The following is a 21,085-nucleotide window of genomic DNA, read 5'->3' on the forward strand; positions in this document are numbered from 1 at the left end:
ATCTTCTTTGTTTTTGTTCAGATCATTCAAAATTCCCTGAAACATGCAACTGCAGAAAGAATTTTGTTCAACAATTCTTTGAAAGCTAATATCAAGTAAAGGGTAAAATAGAGAAGGAAGTGATTGGCAAAGATGTTCACAACAGTCACTGAGAATGTTGAGCACAGAGTACAAAGGGAAGAAAAATTCTCTAGATGATGATGTTTTCAAGATGCTCTTTTTGTAAATGAGCACATCAAGCCTCAGAAAACTGAGTCTTCCACAATGAAGTGTGCTACACAATAGAGATTGATCTAGCAACAGCAATTCCAACAATGACTTATGTAAACTAAGTAGTATAAAATGTATCACCAAAAAAGTTAGAAAAATGTATATAGACCAATTAAATAGCAAGGAAGGGAAAACAGATGGATAGCACAAAATCTTGTACTAGTGAGGTGAAATACAAAATAGCCTAAAGGAAGATTTCTTAAGGATTAAGTTGAACTCTACATGGAAGATTAATACAAGAATATGCACAAGAGTCATAAAAAATGCAAAAGAAAGGATATACTATAATCTAAACCAGTAGAGTATAATATGCAGTGAAGAGATTATTTTTAAGACATTTAAACATCCAAAAGGAAGTATAGTATGATGAAGGATTAATAATAGGTGTAAGTCAGGAGACCCGAGTTTCAGCTACAATTCTGCCACTAACTAAACTTATTATCTGAGAAAAAATCACTTCATTTTTGTGATTACCAGTTTCTTTTTTTATTTAAAAAAAAAAATCAAGAAATTGGTGTAGGTGAGGTCTCAAACACACATCTCAATAGAGTAAGAAACACTGTAATTAAAATATATTAGAACATTGATAATGATGATACATGATTTTCTAAGACAATCTATGGCTCACAGGGATCCTTCTATGTGGTTTAGGGGCCCCTGATTTTATTTAAGTTAGACACCATTGGTCTAGATGATCAATGGTCCCTTCTAGGGTGAAGAGTCATTATGGATAAAAAGAAGAAATCTTTTTAGAGAGGATAATGTTTTAGGGTGTTTTGAGATCAAAAAAGCTAACAAGATGTATCCATGTTAAAATATGTTTAACAAGGGGAGCATGTGTTGCTGTGCTAATGAATTTCCTATCTAGAAGGAATTTTATATGACTTTCTGATCAAAGATAGCAGTGTTAAGTCTTGGGTGATTTGGAAACAAACAAACAAAGCAACAGGAGATAATGTCTTCATTTCACATTCCACCACTGACTTATCTAAACATTTAACTGTTACTTTAGCTCTTATGGTCAACCTAAATAGCCTAAAATAAAATAAGTCAAAGCTGAAAGGAAAAGGGCATTACCAATTACCACCAAGTTGAGTAGTTGCTTTCCCCCTTGCCTCTTTTCCAGTTCAGCCTTCACATCTATTTGTTGCTTCAGCTTGTTAGACTTTTTCACTGGTGTTGGTGTTGTGCTCTGTTCTTCTAATGCCTGAATGGTGTGGGATGGAAGAGTTGATTTAGAAACTGTCTCAAGAATACCAGAAGAAACAATGCTGGCATCTTCACTAGGAGGTCCTTTATGAGGTGTGTGAACACTATCTCCATTTTCTTCAGCAGTCACTCTAAGAAAAGCAGAGACAGGAAAACATTGTTATAGGAAACTGAGAAAGTAACCTCGATGTTAGAAATAAACTATGAAGTATTCTCTTCATTCTTTTGTCCTACAAATTAAGAATGATTGCTGATAAGTAGCTAGTGTCTGTTAAGTAGACATGATAAAAAGCAAGGTCCTCAATCATACAAACCCATGTTTGCAATATCCCACAAGAAAAACAGTCTGTCTGAAAGAAAGATAAGAAAAAAATTTCCAGTATAATAACTGACATCCAGAATCCCAAACTTATCACACTGTGTCATTCTATCACAAGAAGGGTGGCATAAAAAAAGAGGTTTTTAGAGGGGAAAAAAGTATTAAATGTATTCAAGATAATTAACACAATATTTTTTTTTAAATCTCTCTAATCTTGTATCCTATTAAGTTCAACTGAAAGGATAGAACCTTATGATATTTGTTTTATTTCTGCCTCTCAAAAATAAAGTTCAGTTTCCCAAATTTATTTCTTACAAGCTAACTAGGGAAATAACCCTTACATTAAGTTCTAAAATAAACAATGATCTTAAATCTTCAGTAACTTTTAGAATATTCTTCAGAGCACCTAGTACAGGACTCCTTACCCTATAGGAGTTTAATAAAGAACTTATGAGCCATTTTATGATATGGCCTATATTTTTCTGTCCAGTTAAACCTGAGTTAGGAAAAGAATAATTTGCCAGCTGCAAATGGCTAGGAAAGGGGCCAGTTATACCTGCTTTGATTCCTTTGTGTGGAGACAGATGGAGTAGTTTGGGGTCAAAACTGCTACCATGATGAAGCTTAAAAGCATCCACTGGAGGATAGCAATATAAGTAAAATGAACTCCCTGTTTCTTCTCCCACAGGATTTAACAAGGAAAATACCAGAGTATCCTTTTAAACAATTAGACTAATCCCTGTTCTGTTCTTCAGGAAAGAAGTAAATGATTTCGATTACTGCGAGGCCATTAAATTTTAATTTTTCTTATTGCAGATGCTACCAAACTAGAAAGTCTCTGAGTAGAAGGTCAGTGACAGTCTGTATGTCTGTTTGATAGAGAATCAGATTCATTGCAGTAAAGATGTGGAGAAACAGGTTCTTAATATCTGTATCACTGGAACATAAATTCTAACAGACCCTATGAAGCTAGAAAGGCTGGTAATACAGGATCATTGACAGAGTAGATGCCTCTAAACTTAAATTTGGAAAAGCTCACAATCAGGTTAAGCAGATAGTGATGATTTTTTAACTCTTAAAAGAGTATCTAGAGTTATAAAAAAGGGCATGATCTATGTCATATAGAATATAAACTCAAAAGCACTAACATGGCCTATATTTCTTTCATATTGGAGGTAATGAAAAAGTGTTACATAAACTGAACTGAAAGCATACCCACAAATCCTATCGCATAGAAAAAGAAGGAAAAAAAGGAGTATTTCAATTTTTAAAAAGCATAGCCATTCTTAAAAAGTAAAAAGCTGGAAAGCTTGCTTTTGTGTCCATACTCCCCAATAACAAAAAAATATGGAAATAATCATGAAAATTTATTAAGGAAGTAGGCTCATTGAAGAAAAAAATATTTCATTTTTTCTCTGGATGTCTTAATACATTGCCTTAAACAGAGTAAGCATGCAAATACATGTTGAACTGAATTATTTAATATACAGTTTATCTCAAAACAATGGAATGGAAAAAATACATATATTAAATTCCTTTGCTTTAGCATTTCCAACTGGTAAACTTAAAATATAAAAATCAAATTTTAATCAAGATATCATTTTTTCCCAAAAACTTCATGTCACTAAATAGAACTAGTATTAAAACTAATGTAGAATTCTAATTAACTAACCAGAAAGAAAAAAGGTCTATTTAAATTTTCTTAAGTATTTACAGGATCATGTTATTTGTACTTATGAGGATAAGATAGAGTTCTAACACCAACTGAGTATTTGCTACTCTCTCTCTGAGCCAATTCTGATGAAAGTAAACTTCAACTATTGCCCACCATCCTGAATCTTCCCTTCCACTATAAAAGCTCTTCCTTTCACACCTTTTTTATGTGAGATAACTTTCCCACTGCTCTTCACCATTCTCTCATTACATCCCACTTTCTTGCTTTTTAATTTACTTTTTTTTTTTAAATAATCCCAGCATAGTCAACTCCCACCATATGCTATCTATGTATATTCTTAATTGTCCTCATAATGATAAAAACTTTTTAGGAGTTACATGTATCATCCTATAGAGGTATATATTTTAACTTTATTGATTGCCTTATGATTTCTTTCCTGTTTACCTTTTCATGTTTCTCTTGAGTCTTATATCTGAAAGTCAAAATTTTTATTCAGCTCTGATATTTTTATTAGGAATTCTTTTGAAAGTCCTATATTTCATTGAATTTTCATTCTCCCCTTCTTCCCCCTAAGTATATTTAGTTTTTCTGAGCAGGTGTTTCTTGGTTGTAATCCTACATCCTTTGCCTTTTGAAATGTCATATTCTAAGTCCTCTAATACTTTAACATAAAAGCTACTAAATTTTGGGTTATCCTGCCTATGGCTCCATGATATTTAAATTATTTCTTTCTGGCTGCTTGCAATATTTTCTTCTTGACCTGGGAGCTCTGGAAATTAACCATAATATTCCTGGGAGTTTTCATTTTAGGATCTCTTTCAAGAAATGATCACCAGATTCTTTAAATATCTATTTTGCCCTCTGGTTCTAAGATATAAGGCAATTTGCTATGACAATTTCTTGAAATAAGATATTGAGGCTCTTTTTTTTTAATCATGGCTTTCAATCGACCTAATAATTTTTAAATTTTCTCTTTTCACTTTATTTTTCTCAATCAGTTGGTTTTTCCCCCCCAAGGAAATCTCACATTTTCTTCTATTTTTTTATTCTTCTGAATTTGTTTATTTCTTGGTGTCTCATTAAGTCAATACCTTCCACTTGCCCAATTCTAATTTTGAAGTTTTTATTTTCTTCCTTGAACCATTTTTCCATTTGACCAATTCTATATTTTATTAACACTTTCATTTGAAGTTCTGAGTTCCAAATTCTATCCCTCCGTCAGACAGTAAGCAATCAGATTATACTCATTCATTATATGCATTTCCACATTTTGCACTCAAATAAAAAAGAAAAAATGAGACAAAGAAAGTTTCAGAAAGGGTCTTTCTTTGGAGGCAGATATGCTCCATTCATTAGTGCTGAAACTTTGGCCTGTCTTGGATCACTGTATTGCTGAGAATAGTTAAGTCATTCACAGATCTTTATTGTCCAATATTGCTGTTTTGGTGTACATCATTCTCCTGATTCTGTTTACTTTGTATTAATTCATATCTTTTCCACATTTTTCTGAATTTCTTAGAAGCACAAAAATATTCCATTTCAATCATATGCCACAGTTGCTTAGCCCCCAATTGATGGGCATTCTTTTGATTTCCAGTTCTGAGCCACCACAAAAGAGCTGCTATAAATATTTTTGTACAGATAGGTTCTTTTTCCTTTTTGAATTTATCTTTGGGATACAGATCTACCAATGGCATTGCTGGATCAAATAGTACACCCACTTTTATAACCCTTTGAGCATAGTTCCAAATTGTTCTCCAGAACAATTGAATCAGTTTACAATTCCTCCAACAGTACATAGATATCCCAGTTTTGCCACATTCCCTTCCAACATTTTCCTTTTTTAATCATATTAGCCAATCTGATAGGTGCAAAGTAGTACCTCAGAGTTGTTTTAATCAGCATTTTTCTAATTAATAATGATTTGGAGCATTTTTTCATGAGTAAAGACAGCTTTAGTTTCTTTGAAAATAGTCTTCATATCCTTTGACTATCAACTGAGTAATGTTAATTGTCTTCATATCCATTGAACATTTATCAATCAAGGGATGACTTGTATTTTATAAATTAGATTTAAATCTCTACATATTTGAGTAATAAGGCCTAACCAAAGTATTTGTTGCAAAAATTTCCCCCCAGTTTTCTGCTTTCCTTATACCAATTTCATTTCTCAAAGAGTTCTTTTCTTTGGTGAATTTTGGAGTTCTTTTTTTCCTTTTGGTCAATTCTCCTATTTAATGAATTCTCTTCAGTAGATTTTTGTGTTTCCTTTATTATTTGATCAATTCTGGTTTTTAAGGTGCTTTCTTCAGCATTTTTTGCTCCTTTTACCTAGCTAATCTTTTCATAATTTCCCTGCATCATTTTCATTTCTTTCCAATTTTCCTTCCCTCTTATTTAAAAATTTTTTTTCAGTTCTTCTAAAAATTCATTGGGCTTGTATTCAATTAGCATTTTTTTCATTGATGCCCCAATGTTACCCTTCCAAATCACAAAAGACAGTTACATATACTTTCTCAAAACTCTCCCTTCTTACCACCCCCAAGGAAAACATTCTCTAGCATGTCTCCAATTTGCTTCAACTTACCTTTTCTATAATGGACAATGAAAAATATTCTTGTCTGGTGACAAAATGAAGTAGTAGTATTAACATGTCTATCTAAAAAATTCCCTAAACAACAATGGAGCAAAAATATTTGCTTCATTCAAAAATATCACTTAACACAACATTAAGATGATAAACTAAGTCAAAAGGAAAACTGTAATGTCCAGGTTAGCTCTATGGTGGGCCTCGGGATCAGCCCAAGGCCTTGGGCTTAGTGGGGGAATGAAGCGAAAGAGGCAGAAAAGCAGCCACGTGGCTGGTCAAACATGGAGTCTGGACTCTGGAGTCTAGAGCCTGAAGTCTTCTCTGTAGCTGAGATCGCCATGGCTGAGAGAACCCTCTGTCTCTGGGACTCCCTTAAATAACCCAGAATAATTATATTAACACATCACACTGGCCATGAGCAGCTATAGAACATCACATTATCCCATTACCCTAAGTATACACCAATTAGATTGGCCACATCATTATATTACATGTGCTTAGAGAACCATCTCACATAGAGTAGGTAATTAATTACAAGCATGCTGCTGACTTATATTCAAGTATACCCTCTTCCAGAGTTCTAGTCCACTACAGAAAATAATTCAATTTATCAAAAATATTATGGAAATAAAATATAAGAATACTTTTTATTTCAAGGGACTGGGTGAAGTATGGAACATAGAAATGAAGTAAAATAGAAAGCTATGTCTTACTCTTGCTTTTTTTGTCAAGCAAAGAGCCCTAGTCAAAAAGTTAAAAGGCTTGGTTGGGTCTGAATGCAGATTTCATCACTTAATTAGATCTTAGATAATTCTCTTCATCTGACAAAATTATATGGACAGTGATTATATCACTATCACCGTATCAACAGATATGATATAACAGAAAGATACATGGGATTGCACCCTACCGTTGACACATTTACTAGCTGAGAGACTTGGATGATTCATTCTCTCTAAGCTTCAATATCCTCATCTCAAAAAGAGGAAAAATAGTATTTGCACTTCCTAGAGTTATTAGTAAGGAAACTGTAAAGTGCCATATAAATGAGTTGTTACAGTTCATGAAGAAGGGCTAGCCATGTGTATAATGAAGAAGCAACATTCAGAAATAACATTTAAATATGTAATTATTATTCATATACAGATAAAAGTACTGAAAATTTAGTCCAGAAATCAGCTTTGAAAAAATTATTCTATTACTATTCTGGAAGAAATGACCAGCAGGATGAATACAGAGAGGCTTGGAGAGACTTGCATGAACTGATGCTAAGTGAAATGAGCAGAAACAGGAGATCATTATATACTTCAACAACGATACTGTATGAAGATGTATTCTGATGGAAGTGGATTTCTTTGACAAAGAGATCTAACTCAGTTTCAATTGATCAATGATGGACAGAAGCAGCTACACCCAAAGAAAGAACACTGGGAAATGAACATAAACTGTTTGCATTTTTGTTTTTCTTCCCGGGTTATTTTTACATTCTGAATCCAATTCTCCCTGTGCAACAAGAGAACTGTTCAGTTCTGCACACATATATTGTATCTAGGATATACTGTGACATATTTAACATGTAGAGGACTGCTTGCCATCTGGGGGAGGAGGAGAGGGGGAGAGAGAAAGGGAAAAAATCGGAACAGAAGCGAGTACAAGGGATAATGTTGTAAAAAAATTATCCAGGCATGGGTTCTGTCAATAAAAAGTTATTTTAAAAAAATTAAAGATTAGTAACTTGAAAAAAAAATTTATTCTAATATTTTTTAAAAATACATTTCAATAGTGCTTTCAAGAGTGGAAAAAACATGCTTTGGCAAAGAGAAGGTGGAAATGTATTCTAAATGATGGGAATTATTTGGACACTAAGAGGGGCAAGAGTAAATGAGTAATGAATAGCAGATGGTAAAGTGTTTTGAATAATGGCTAGCATTATTCAACTTTTTCCTAAGTTATAAATGAAAAGCTTACTTCTGTATCTTCCAGGGGCCACTGCTACAATTTGGACTATATGATCCTATAGAACAATGTAACTGTTGACGATTCTTATTCTCTAATCATCAAGACTAGAGTTCATGGGATATAGAGCTAGGAGAGACCTTACATATCATGTAGTCCAATATATTCATAAAGTTGGGAAGGAAAGATTCATGATATCTCAGCAGTTTTCAAACTATAAGACCTGGAGAAAGGGGCAACACAAAAGTAGACTGAACTAGAAGGAAGCTATTTTTTTTCCCATTTTATATCATTCCACAATAATAACAGTTGCAGTGGTCCTACCAAACACAATGAAAATAGCGTCATAATAAGTAATTACAAAGGAAGAAAAATATAACTTTATGATAAATTATGCTGATATAGATTATCAGGCTCAAAACAAACAATAACATCAAAAGTTTACAATGTATTTTCCTCCTCTCATAAGGAAAGTAAACTAAGGGAGCTATAGGAGGTTTTTGAGCAAAGGAAAGAAATATATGCATATCTATGTACTGTAGATTCCAGCTTCTTATATGTGATTCATGACCTTACATAGGGTTTTGCAACTGAATGTGAGGGTAACAAAATTAAGTTTTATTACCAATAATTTGATTTGTATATCTATTTTATATATTTATATACCCAGGGTTACATAAAAAATTTTCATGTCCAATAGGGTCACAAGTAGAAAAAGTTTAAAAAGCCCTGAATGATTATGTATGTTAAAGTATATTATGTAGAAATCTATTATTGGTAAATAAATATAATTGGAGACAGATAGTAAACTGGGTTAAGCCCAATTATTCAAAATAAACCCATGTTTCAACACACTTTTTAGTTACAACAAAGACCAAAGGAATCTTTTTCCAAATAACTATTTCATTCTCCACTCATTCTTGAATATTTACAAAAATTTCATTCTTACTAATATCCTGGGTCAGCAGTTCAGAACACAAAAGACAGAATCAGCATAGCACCATAGACAGAATGCAACATTTGCAGTTAAGAAGACAGTTTTAAATCTCACCACTGACATTTATTAGCTATGTAATCTTGGACTAGTCACTATTTTCTTCTGGCAAGTCCTTAGCCACAGATGGGTTGTGCTATGAATTCCTACTCTGAGAAAAACCAATAATCTTTTGTATATCCAGCTATTCACACCACCATCTACTGTTTCCACATCATTAACACCATATATCAAGGCAACCAATCTCTTTTTCAGAATTATTTACATTAAGTGTTTTAATGAGACATGCAGGAGGAGCTTCCCTTATCTTTTAAAAACTTTTGGTATTATGTTAAGATGGCCTTATTTCAAATTCTTCGTTATCATTCTTATCAAAAGAGTCAGATTACAATTTTCTCCAAGACCTCTGATTTTTAAATTCTAAATATACAAGCAAAACTAAGAATGTACCTTTATTGCTATTGATAAACTATAAAAGTCCTGTCTAAGGTCTGTATATTAAGTTATTGTTTTCACACTCTGCTGTAATGACATTTCAAATTATAAATTCAATCTTGGTGCATAGGTAAAAATATTAACAGGAACAATATAAAAATATGATCAAATCATTATGCATATACCATTTCCTCACATTAAGCCCAGCAATTAATTATCAATAGATTAGTTTATCTATCCTTTAGTAAAGACCTATCTTTCTAAAATAAATTTTTACTGGAACTAAAAAAGATGAGGGAACCAAATTGGAAAAAAACATGTCTTCATCTCTCTTCCTATAGGGCCTAAGTGACAAATGTATATATATGTATGTATATGTGCATATATGTATAATATAGATAACCTCTCACAGTTCTAAGCAAACACTATTTTTTAGTATCAAAACTTTTACTTTTATGGGAACTTACAGTACTATCACTTATGAGAACTAATCCATAAGTTTATTCTTATTCTATTCAATATGATAAATATTTGATTTACTAACATAGAGTAATGTTTGGCAAACATCATAAAACAAGTTTCACTCATTTTAACATTGTTCAAGGGAAGAACTATTAAGAAGTGAATTTGTGACTTCGGGCCAAGATGGCGGAGAGGAGGCATACAGCTGTGTAGCTCCGCGTTTTCTCTCACTATCCATTTCATTACAAGCCTCTGAATTAATGCTTGACTGAAAAAAAAAACCCACAAATAGTTACCAAGAGAAGCCATCCTTGAGATTAGCCAAGAAAGGTCTGTTTTTACTGGAGGGCTGGGACGGTTTTAGATCGTATGCAGGCGGTGGGCAGAGGCAGTGAGAGCATGGGAGCAGACTGGAGAGGGGGTGGGGAGTGATTGCAGCCGTCTCTGCGGGGAGAGCTTCGCTACAGGACTGGATACTTTGCTCCGGCAGCAAGTCAGCAGCCCAGCAGAAAAGCTAAAAACACCGGGGGTGAAGAATACAACACCAAACAGCTGGAGTCTCTCGGGACCTGGCCAACCCCCGCTCCCTCCCCCAGTGACTCAGCAAGCTCTGGGATCTCAGAGCGCAGGCGCAGCACAGTAGGGCTAGTGCCTCACTGCTGCCCCACCCCCACCCCGCAGTCTGTAGAGGAAGCTCGGTAACACCACCCAGCCCCTCCCCCAAAGAAAGACTCCAGTTTTTTTCTTTTTTTCTTTGCTAGTTTGTCTTTGATTATTAGACAGAATGAGCAAGAAACTGAAGAGGACTTTAACCCTTGACAGCTTCTATACAAATAGAGAGCAGACTCTAAATCCTGAGGAGACTAAAAACAGACAGTCTCCAAGTGAATCCCCAAAGGAGGAAATCATCTGTTCCTCAGCACAGATGAATCTCATGGAGGAAATTAAAAAGGCTCTCACAAGAGAGCTAGAAGAAAAATGGGAAAAGGAGAGGGAGGCTTGGCAAAAGAGCCTGGAGAAGTCATCCCACTCAGTTACAGAGAGACTGGATAAAGAAATAAAATCCTTGAAAAACAGGATTGGTGAACTGGAAACAGAAAATAGCTCTCTAAAAAACAAAATTGGTGAAATGGAAAAAAATTCCATAGAACAAAACAACTCAATTGGACAATTAGAAAAAGATTTTTAAAAAGTGAGTGAAGAAAATACTTCATTGAAAATCAGAATTGAACAATTGGAATTGAATGACTCGAGGAGACAAGAAGAATCAGTCAAGCAAATCCAAAAAAATCAAACAATGGAAAAGAATGTGAAATACCTTCTGGGGAAGACAACAGACCTGGAAAACAGATCCAGGAGAGACAATCTGAGAATCATTGGACTCCCAGAAAAACATGATGAAAAAAAGAGCCTGGACACTATTTTCCAGGAAATTATCAAAGAGAACTGCCCAGAAGTCATAGGAACAGAGGAAAAAATAAACATTGAAAGGATTCATCGATCACCCACTGAAAGGGATCCTAAAATCAAAACACCAAGGAATATAGTGGCCAAATGCCAGAACCCTCAGACGAAGGAAAAAATATTGCAAGCGGCTAGAAAAACCCAATTCAAGTATCAAGGAGCCACAATAAGGATCACCCAGGATCTTGCAGCATCCACATTAAAAGATCGAAGGGCCTGGAATATGATATTCCGAAAGGCTAAGGAACTTGCTATGCAACCAAAAATAACTTACCCAGCTAGAATGAGCATCTTTTTCCAGGGAAGAAGATGGACATTCAACAAAGTAAGCGAATTTCACCTATTTTTGATGAAAAAGCCAGAACTTAACAAAAAGTTTGATCTACAAATATAGAATTCAAGAGAAATCTAAAAAGGTAAAGATTAATCTTAGGAACTATATTTCGGCTATAAAGATGTATAAAGAATACATGTATACCTTGTTCTAGAAACTGATGTGGAAAGGACATTGTACCAGAAAAAGGGTAAAGTGGGGGTAGTACATCTCATGAAGAGGCATAGGAAACCTATTATATCTGAGAGAATGAATGGAGGGGGATGAATATAGTGGGTATCTTATTGCCTTCAGAATTGGCTTTAAGAGAAAAATTTTAGACATATTCAATCTATGGTGAAACTTCTCCCACCTCATTGAAAAGTGAGAAGGGAAAAGTGAAAAGGGAAGGAATAAGCTAAGTGGAAGGGAATACGGTAACTGGGAGGGAAAGGGGTAAGATAGGGGAAGGAACTCTAAGGGGGGGGAGGGATACTAAAAAAGGGAGGGCTGTGAGAAGCAAGTGGTGCTCACAAGCTTAATACTGGGAAGGGGGGTAAGGGGGTAAGAAGGGAGAAAAGCATAAACCAGGGTTAACAAGATGGCAAGTAATACAGAATTGGTCATTCTAACCATAAATGTGAACGGGGTAAACTCCCCAAAAAAGAGGAAGCAGTTAGCAGAATGGATTAAAAGCCAGAATCCTACAATATGTTGTTTACAGGAAACACACCTGAAGCGGGGAGATACATGCAGGTTAAAGGTAAAAGGTTGGAGCAAAATCTACTATGCTTCAGGTGAAGTCAAAAAAGCAGTGGTAGCCATCCTGATCTCAGATCAAGCTAAAGCAAAAATTGATCTAATTAAAAGAGATAAGGAAGAGCACTATATCTTGCTAAAGGGTAGCATGGATAATGAAGCACTATCTATATTAAACATATATGCACCAAGTGGTGTAGCATCTAAATTCTTAAAAGAGAAATTAAGAGAGCTGCAAGAAGAAATAGACAGTAAAACTATAATAGTGGGAGATCTTAACCTTGTACTCTCAGAATTAGATAAATCAAACCACAAAATAAATAAGAAAGAAGTCAAAGAGGTAAATAGAATACTAGAAAAATTAGATATGATAGATCTCTGGAGAAAATGCAATGGAGACAGAAAGGAATACACTTTCTTTTCAGCAGTTCATGGAACCTATACAAAAATTGACCCTATATTAGGACATAAAAACCTCAAACTCAAATGCAGTAAGGCAGAAATACTAAATGCATCCTTTTCAGACCACGATGCAATGAAAATTACATTCAACAAAAAGCCAGGGGGAAGTAGACCAAAAAATCATTGGAAACTAAATAATCTCATACTAAAGAATGATTGGGTGAAACAGAAAATCATAGACATAATTAATAACTTCACCCAAGAAAACGATAATAATGAGACATCATACCAAAATGTATGGGATGCAGCCAAAGTGGTAATAAGGGGAAATTTCATATCTCTAGAGGCCTATTTGTATAAAATAGAGAAAGAGAAGGTCAATGAATTGGGCTTGCAACTAAAAATGCTAGAAAAGGAACAAATTAAAAACCCCCAGTCAAACACTAAACTTGAAATTCTAAAAATAAAAGGAGAGATCAATAAAATTGAAAGTAAAAAAACTATTGAATTAATAAAACTAAGAGTTAGTTTTATGAAAAAACCAACAAAATAGACAAACCCTTAGTAAATCTGATTAAAAAAAGGAAAGAGGAAAATCAAATTGTTAGTCTTAAAAATGAAAAGGGAGAACTCGCCACTAACGAAGAGGGAATTAGAGCAATAATTAGGAGTTACTTTGCCCAACTTTATGCCAATAAATTCAACAACTTAAATGAAATAGAAGAATACCTCCAAAAATATAGCTTGCCCAAACTAACAGAGGAAGAAGTAAATATCCTAAACAGTCCCATCTCAGAAAAAGAAATAGAACAAACTATCAATCAACTCCCTAAGAAAAAATCCCCAGGACCAGATGGATTTACATGTGAATTCTATCAAACATTTAAAGAACAATTAACTCCAATGCTAAATAAACTATTTGAAAAAATAGGGATTGAAGGAGTCCTACCAAACTCCTTTTATGACACAGACATGGTACTGATACCTAAACCAGGTAGGCTGAAAACAGAGAAAGAAAATTATAGACCAATCTCCCTAATGGATATTGATGCTAAAATCTTAAATAAAATATTAGCAAAAAGATTACAGAAAATCATCCCCAGGATAATACACTATGACCAAGTAGGATTTATACCAGGAATGCAGGGCTGATTCAATATTAGGAAAACTATTAGCATAATTGACTATATCAATAACCAAACAAACAAAAACCATATGATCATCTCAATAAATGCAGAAAAAGCATTTGATAAAATCCAACATCCATTCCTAATAAAAACACTTGAGAGCATAGGAATAAATGGACTTTTCCTTAAAATAGTCAGGAGCATATATTTAAAACCATCAGTAAGCATCATATACAATAGGGAAAAACTGGAACCTTTCCCAGTAAGATCTGGAGTGAAGCAAGGTTGCCCACTATCACCATTATTATTTAATATCATATTAGAAACACTAGCCTTGGCAATAAGAGTCGAGAAAGATATTAAAGGAGTTAGAGTAGGTAATGAGGAAACCAAACTATCACTCTTTGCAGATGATATGGTGGTATACCTAGAAAACCCCAGAGATCCTACTAAAAAGCTATTAGAAATAATTCATAATTTTAGCAAAGTAGCTGGCTACAAAATAAATCCCCATAAATCCTCAGCATTTTTATACATCACCAACAAAACCCAACAGCAAGAGATACAAAGTGAAATTCCATTCAGAATAACTGTTGATACCATAAAATATTTGGGAATCTATCTACCAAAGGAAAGTCAGGAATTATATGAGCAAAATTATAAAAAAGTCTCCACACAAATAAAGTCAGACTTAAATAATTGGAAAAATATTAAGTGCTCTTGGATCAGCCGAGCGAATATAATAAAGATGACAATACTCCCTAAACTAATCTATTTATTTAGTGCTATACCAATCAGACTTCCAAGAAAATATTTTAATGATCTAGAAAATATAACAACAAAATTCATATGGAACAATAAAAAGTCGAGAATCTCAAGGGAATTAATGAAAAAAAAAATCAAATGAAGGTGGCCTAGCTGTACCTGATCTAAAATTATATTATAAAGCAGCAGTCACCTAAACCATTTGGTATTGGCTAAGAAACAGATTAGTGGATCAGTGGAAAAGGTTAGGTTCACAAGACAGAATAGTCAACTATAGCAATCTAGTGTTTGACAAACCCAAAGCCCCTAACTTCTGGGATAAGAATTCATTATTTGATAAAAACTACTGGGATACTTGGAAATTAGTATGGCAGAAATTAGGCATGGACCCACACTTAACACCATATACCAAGATAAGATCAAAATGGGTCCATGACCTAGGCATAAAGAACGAGATTATAAATAAATTAGAGGAACATAGGATAGTTTATTTCTCAGACTTGTGGAGGAGAAAGAAATTTGTGACCAAAGATGAACTAGAGACCATTACTGATCACAAAATAGAAAATTTTGATTACATCAAATTAAAAAGCCTTTGTACAAATAAAACTAATGCAAACAAGATTAGAAGGGAAGCAACAAACTGGGAAAACATCTTCACAGTTAAAGGTTCTGATAAAGGCCTCATTTCTAAAATATATAGAGAACTGACTCAAATTTATAAGAAATCAAGCCATTCTCCAATTGATAAATGGTCAAAGGATATGAACAGACAATTTTCAGAGGATGAAATTGAAACTATTACTACTCATATGAAAGAGTGTTCCAAATCATTATTGATCAGAGAAATGCAAATTAAGACAACTCTGAGATACCACTACACACCTGTCAGATTGGCTAAGATGACAGGAAAAAATAATGATGAATGTTGGAGGGGATGCGGGAAAACTGGGACACTAATGCATTGTTGGTGGAGTTGTGAACGAATCCAATCATTCTGGAGAGCAATCTGGAATTATGCCCAAAAAGTTATCAAATTGTGCATACCCTTTGATCCAGCAGTGTTTCTATTGGGCTTATATCCCAAAGAAATACTAAAGAAGGGAAAGGGACCTGTATGTGCCAAAATGTTTGTGGCAGCCCTGTTTGTAGTGGCTAGAAACTGGAAATTGAATGGATGGCCATCAATTGGAGAATGGCTGGGTAAATTGTGGTATATGAACATTATGGAATATTATTGTTCTGTAAGAAATGACCAGTAGGATGAATACAGAGAGGCTTGGAGAGACTTACATGAACTGATGCTAAGTGAAATGAGCAGAATCAGGAGATCATTACACACTTCGACAACGATATTGTATGAGGACATATTTTGATGGAAGTGAATTTCTTTGACAAAGAGACTTAACTGAGTTTCAATTGATAAATGATGGACAGAAGCAGCTACACCCAAAGAAAGAACACTGGGAAACGAATGTGAACTATCTGCATTTTTGTTTTTCTTTCCCGGGTTATTTTTACCTTCTGAATCCAATTCTCCCTGTGCAACAAGAGAACTGTTCGGTTCTGCAAACATATATTGTATCTAGGATATACTGCAACATATCTAACATATAGAAAACTGCTTGCCATCTAGGGGAGGGGGTGGAGGGAGGGAGAGGAAAAATCGGAACAGAAACGAGTGCAAGGGATAATGTTGTAAAAAAATTACCCTGGCATGGATTCTGTCAATATAAAGTAATTATTAAATAAAATTTAAAAAAAAAAAAAAGAAGTGAATTCGTATGCATCTCTCAAACTTCCCCTTTCTCCCTTCCTCCAAATAACCCCAATATGAAATAACAAAGATCACTAAATTTGGAATTAATTAAAGACATAGGTTTAAATCCTAGCTCTGCTATTTGTTCTCTGTCAACATAAAACAAGTGAGTTCATGGTTCTAGACTTCAGTTTCCTCTATCTGTAAAATGAGTAATTTGCACCAAATGAAGAAGAGATTCTTCCATTCAGATCTCTTCGAGGTCTTAAGTTGCAAAGAACTATTTGGAAAAATATGATTTTTCTTGTTTTTTGTTTTGTTATGTTTTTGTTTTTTGCTTTTTACCAGAGATTTAGACTTTTTCTCCTTACCTGAACTGAAAAAGAGATCCTTCAAAGACAATATGGTCTAACTTCTTTACTTTTAACTAAAGTTTATTCTAGTCTTCAAAAATTTTAGTATTATCATCATTATGATGAGGATTTTATATATTTCAAATTAAATGTTCCTATGGCATTAGTTGCTAAAGTACTGAACTTGATAAAAGAATCAGATTTAAATCCCATCTGTAACATGAGCTTTAAGGGGCCAAAGGCAAGTCCCTCAGCACCATGCTAACATAGAATATAGGACTTAAGAGTCAAGAGAAACCTGGGTTCAAATATAAGGTATGGTATTAAATATGTAATATTGGGAAAGTTTCTTTATCTATTTAAAAAGAAATAAAAATCTTACAATTGAAAAAATAATATTTGCACTATTTACTCCACAAAGCTTGGAAGTAACCTGTAAACCAAGTATATTATTTTAGTATACATTAAAATGATGCTATTAAATTAATTTTAAAAATTAGAAGGTATGAGGTGGTTAGGTAGTGCAGTGGATAGAGCACCAGCCCTAAAGACAAGAGGACCTGACTTCAAATCTGCCCTCATACATTTAACACTTCCTAGCTGTGTGACCCTGGCAAGTCACTTAACCCTAATTGCCTCAGCAAAACAAATAAATAAATAATGAAATAAAATCAGAAGATACTTTAGAGATCATCTAGGTCATCAACATTACTTAACATACAAGAAATTAATGTCAGAACTTATACAAAACGACATAATTATCAGAGAGAGTGAAAGCCAAAGCCTTTATCTCCTGAATGGTAATTCTGGGCTCTTTAAAATAAGTTGTCTCAGATACAAATAAACATATTTATAAAATATAATTCTGGCTTCATATAAAAAGCAAAGCACATGTAATGAACAAATAGCAAATAAATCTGACTAAAATATACAAGAGTTCAAATTCTTACCCAGGAATTTCAAATCCCATAGTCTGCTTCTTTCCAGATACGGTCATTTTCGTAACTTTTGGCACAATTTCAGATTCACTTCGAGATGACTGATGATCTACTGATTTTCCTAATTGTAAAGAAAAAAGTTTTAGGCTATCAGCAGTAATTCAAATTTATATATTATTTTAAAATGTTAAGGATAATTTGCTTCACAACAATGTTGTAAGGCAGAGACAAAATATCCCATTTCTAAAGTGAGGGAAATGAATATTAAAAAGGTTAAGTGCTTTGTCTATAGTTTCACAGCTAATAATTATCAGTCGGGATTCAAACCTCCGATCTCCCAATTCTATCCCTAATACTCTTTTCACTCCACTATTCTGCCCTGATTCAAATGTTAAAGATAAAAACTAAGTTTTCTAATCTCTAATTGTTGGGAGAGCAAATGAAATAATATATTTAAAGTAGTTTACAAAGCTTAAAGCTATATAAACATTACCCATTATTACTGTCACCATAATGTTTCTTTTAAATATGCTGAAATCATGAGTATTTCACTAAAAAAGAATGCTGGATTATCAGAATGCTAACACCCTTCTATTTGCTTTTCAAAGTTAATTCTTTTCTATTAAGGATTGGGTTAATAGTTATGAAATTTAAAATCAAGCCCTTGGATTGCAAATCTAGTAGAATTCCATGGGTAATAAGAAAAATTCTGTTACTAGCAATAACTGACTTTTGAAGTATACTTTCGGGTTTACAAAAGGTTTCACATATATTTAAAAAGATCATCATAATCCAGAGAGGTAGGATAAAAGCATAATTCAAAATAGTTAACATGGTTAAGTGACTTGTCCATGATCATACTATTAATAGGATTTAGAAGTGTTATTCAAGGGAAGTCAATCCTGACTCAAAGTTCAAGTCTTTTTTTTTTTTTTTTTAAATTATCCATTGCCATTACACTGAAGAGTAGAGGGGCTGGGTAGCTAGTATAGATCTTTTGTAAAAGATACATAAAATGAAAAGAAAAAAGTACAATGTTCCAGATGAATAGTTTTCCATTTCTTCTCAAGAACTGCTTTTAATTTTTCAAAATCCTTTCAAAAATCCAAGTGCAATGTTTCTGAGCACTTATATTTGGGAGAAGACATTATATATAAATGATCAAAGACCAAAAAAATGAAAACTAAACATTAGTTAACATAAGAAAATTAATAATCTTGTGAGATGCATGAAAATTGAGGGCTTTTTATAATCTTCTGGGAATTCCAAACCATAAACAATCCATAAGGAAAGGTACCTGTGATTTCACTTGTATATTGGGCACCTAGATAAAAAAATTTTCTCTGCCAATACAAATCAATACCTTAAAGTACTAAGAGATTACACACAGGAGCTCCCAGGCTAGACTAAAAAGGCTAATCTTCTGAGGTCTGAGGCTAGTTTTCTAATCATTATACCACAGTTTCTAAATTTCCAAATATATATTCCATTTTAAGATATATCACTTCTTCATGAACAATAAGGGCACTGCTAGTAAATCCAAAGTGTTTTAAAGATTACTTCGAAAAACCTGTCATGTGAATTATGATATATTGAGAAGTCATTGGATTTTAAATTTAAAAAAATAGATTTAATGTTTCCAGTTAAGCACTAAAACCATTATTCTAAATAAAATTTGTGACTTCTTTGATTATGTTGGCCTAATTTTTGCTTTATTTAACATTTTAAATTATTTATCTAACTTATTAATCAACAATTGTCTCATAAAAATCCCAGTTAATACTTGTCTCTTCAATCAGACTGCAATCTGAAATTAAGAATGATAAATGTATGCTTCCTTTTATCCTGCATAGCACCTCTGTATTAGGCACATAATGGATGTTCAATTCATGCATTTTGATTGAGATGACTATATATTCCCAAATTATGCTTTAAAAATAACAATAACAACAACATTTACCTAGTGCTTTTGCAAAGCACTTTATCTTTATCATCTCATTTGAATTCAACAATTCCATAAAGTAGTAGCTATTAATATATCCATTTTACAGATGAGTAAACTGGGACAAAAAGATGTCACACACAACACAACTATGATCATATCTGATAATAGCTGATTCAAACTCAAGTCTTCCAAACTCCAAGTCTAGCACCATATAAAACATTCCATCTACATGTCTAGCCAAATGACTACAAATTCTCTATTAATTCACTTATGAAACTAATTCTGTACATCTATATCAGTGATATCATAGAAGTTTTTATTAAATATCTTCTATGTGCCAGTAATACGTCCCAGCAAATATTCACATAAACAAAATAAATAAAAAAGAAAGCAAATGAATAATAATGAAAGTAATTAAGTCAATATTCTTAGTATTGTCTAAATATCTGCTGCTACCATCCCTTTTAATAGGAATGATCGAGATAAATATTAAAGGCTTATAGCCACAAAAATGTACATTTAGTTCCCATTACCCTTTGAAATATGATAGTGCCATAGTTATACAAAGACAGATAATAATTAATATTGAACCAAAAGATAAATTGGGACGGGGAAATTTTTTAATAGCACCTGTCACATCAACAATTACTGCAAGTCAACTATTTTTAAGATACTGCTCCAATTTTACAAATTAACTGTCAGTTGTTTTGAGAAATCATGATGTGACTGGCAAAGCTGACAAAAAGAGAAAAATTTAGAGAAACAATGAGAAAACAGGTATATTAAATTTATTGTTGGTGGGAAAAAAGGACAGGTCCAGCCATTCTATAAAGTAATTTGGAATTTTGCCAACAAATTATTAAAGTAAATAAACTTTTAATCTAGTAATACAAATACCGGGCTTACAGCCCAAAGAAAAAGAATGAGGAAAAGGACTACATTACAAAAATGTTTATACCTGTTCTTTCTGAACTGGCAAAGAAATAGAAATTAAGAGGGTAAATTAAGGTATATTAATGTGAAAGATAACTAATGTGTTATCAGAAATATTGAAGGGATTGTCTCAGAAAAACTTGGGAAGATTTGCATGAACTGAAGTGAGATATTCAGGAAATTAATTTATTTATCTAAAATATTCAGGAGAATAATTTATATGATAATAATAAAGGCATACAGCTTTGAAAGTCTTATGAATTTCAGTCAATACAATTATCAAACATGATTCTAGAGGACTCATCATGAAACATATTACCCACCTTCTCAAAAACAGATGATAAATTTAGATTACAAAGACTTGTTTTTTATACATGGATTATATGGAGATTTGTTTTGCTTGGCTATACATTTCAG

The 21,085-nt window shown here is 33.3% G+C and overlaps 1 protein-coding gene across 2 annotated transcripts in view; it reads right to left on the bottom strand.

Annotated features, from left to right (window-relative positions):
- The window catches only part of HBS1L (HBS1 like translational GTPase), a 138,779-nt gene that overhangs the window by 50,561 nt on the left and 67,133 nt on the right, over positions 1-21,085 (bottom strand). For both annotated transcript variants that reach the window (XM_051997801.1, XM_051997802.1), the window contains exons 5-6: positions 17,803-17,911; positions 1,348-1,610 (exon numbers count right to left, since the gene is read on the bottom strand). In XM_051997801.1, the coding sequence (XP_051853761.1) occupies positions 1,348-1,610; positions 17,803-17,911 (372 nt within the window). The remainder of the gene's footprint in view (positions 1-1,347; positions 1,611-17,802; positions 17,912-21,085) is intronic.

Source organism: Antechinus flavipes, chromosome 4 (genome assembly GCF_016432865.1).
Source record: "Antechinus flavipes isolate AdamAnt ecotype Samford, QLD, Australia chromosome 4, AdamAnt_v2, whole genome shotgun sequence".
Lineage (NCBI taxonomy): Eukaryota > Metazoa > Chordata > Mammalia > Dasyuromorphia > Dasyuridae > Antechinus > Antechinus flavipes.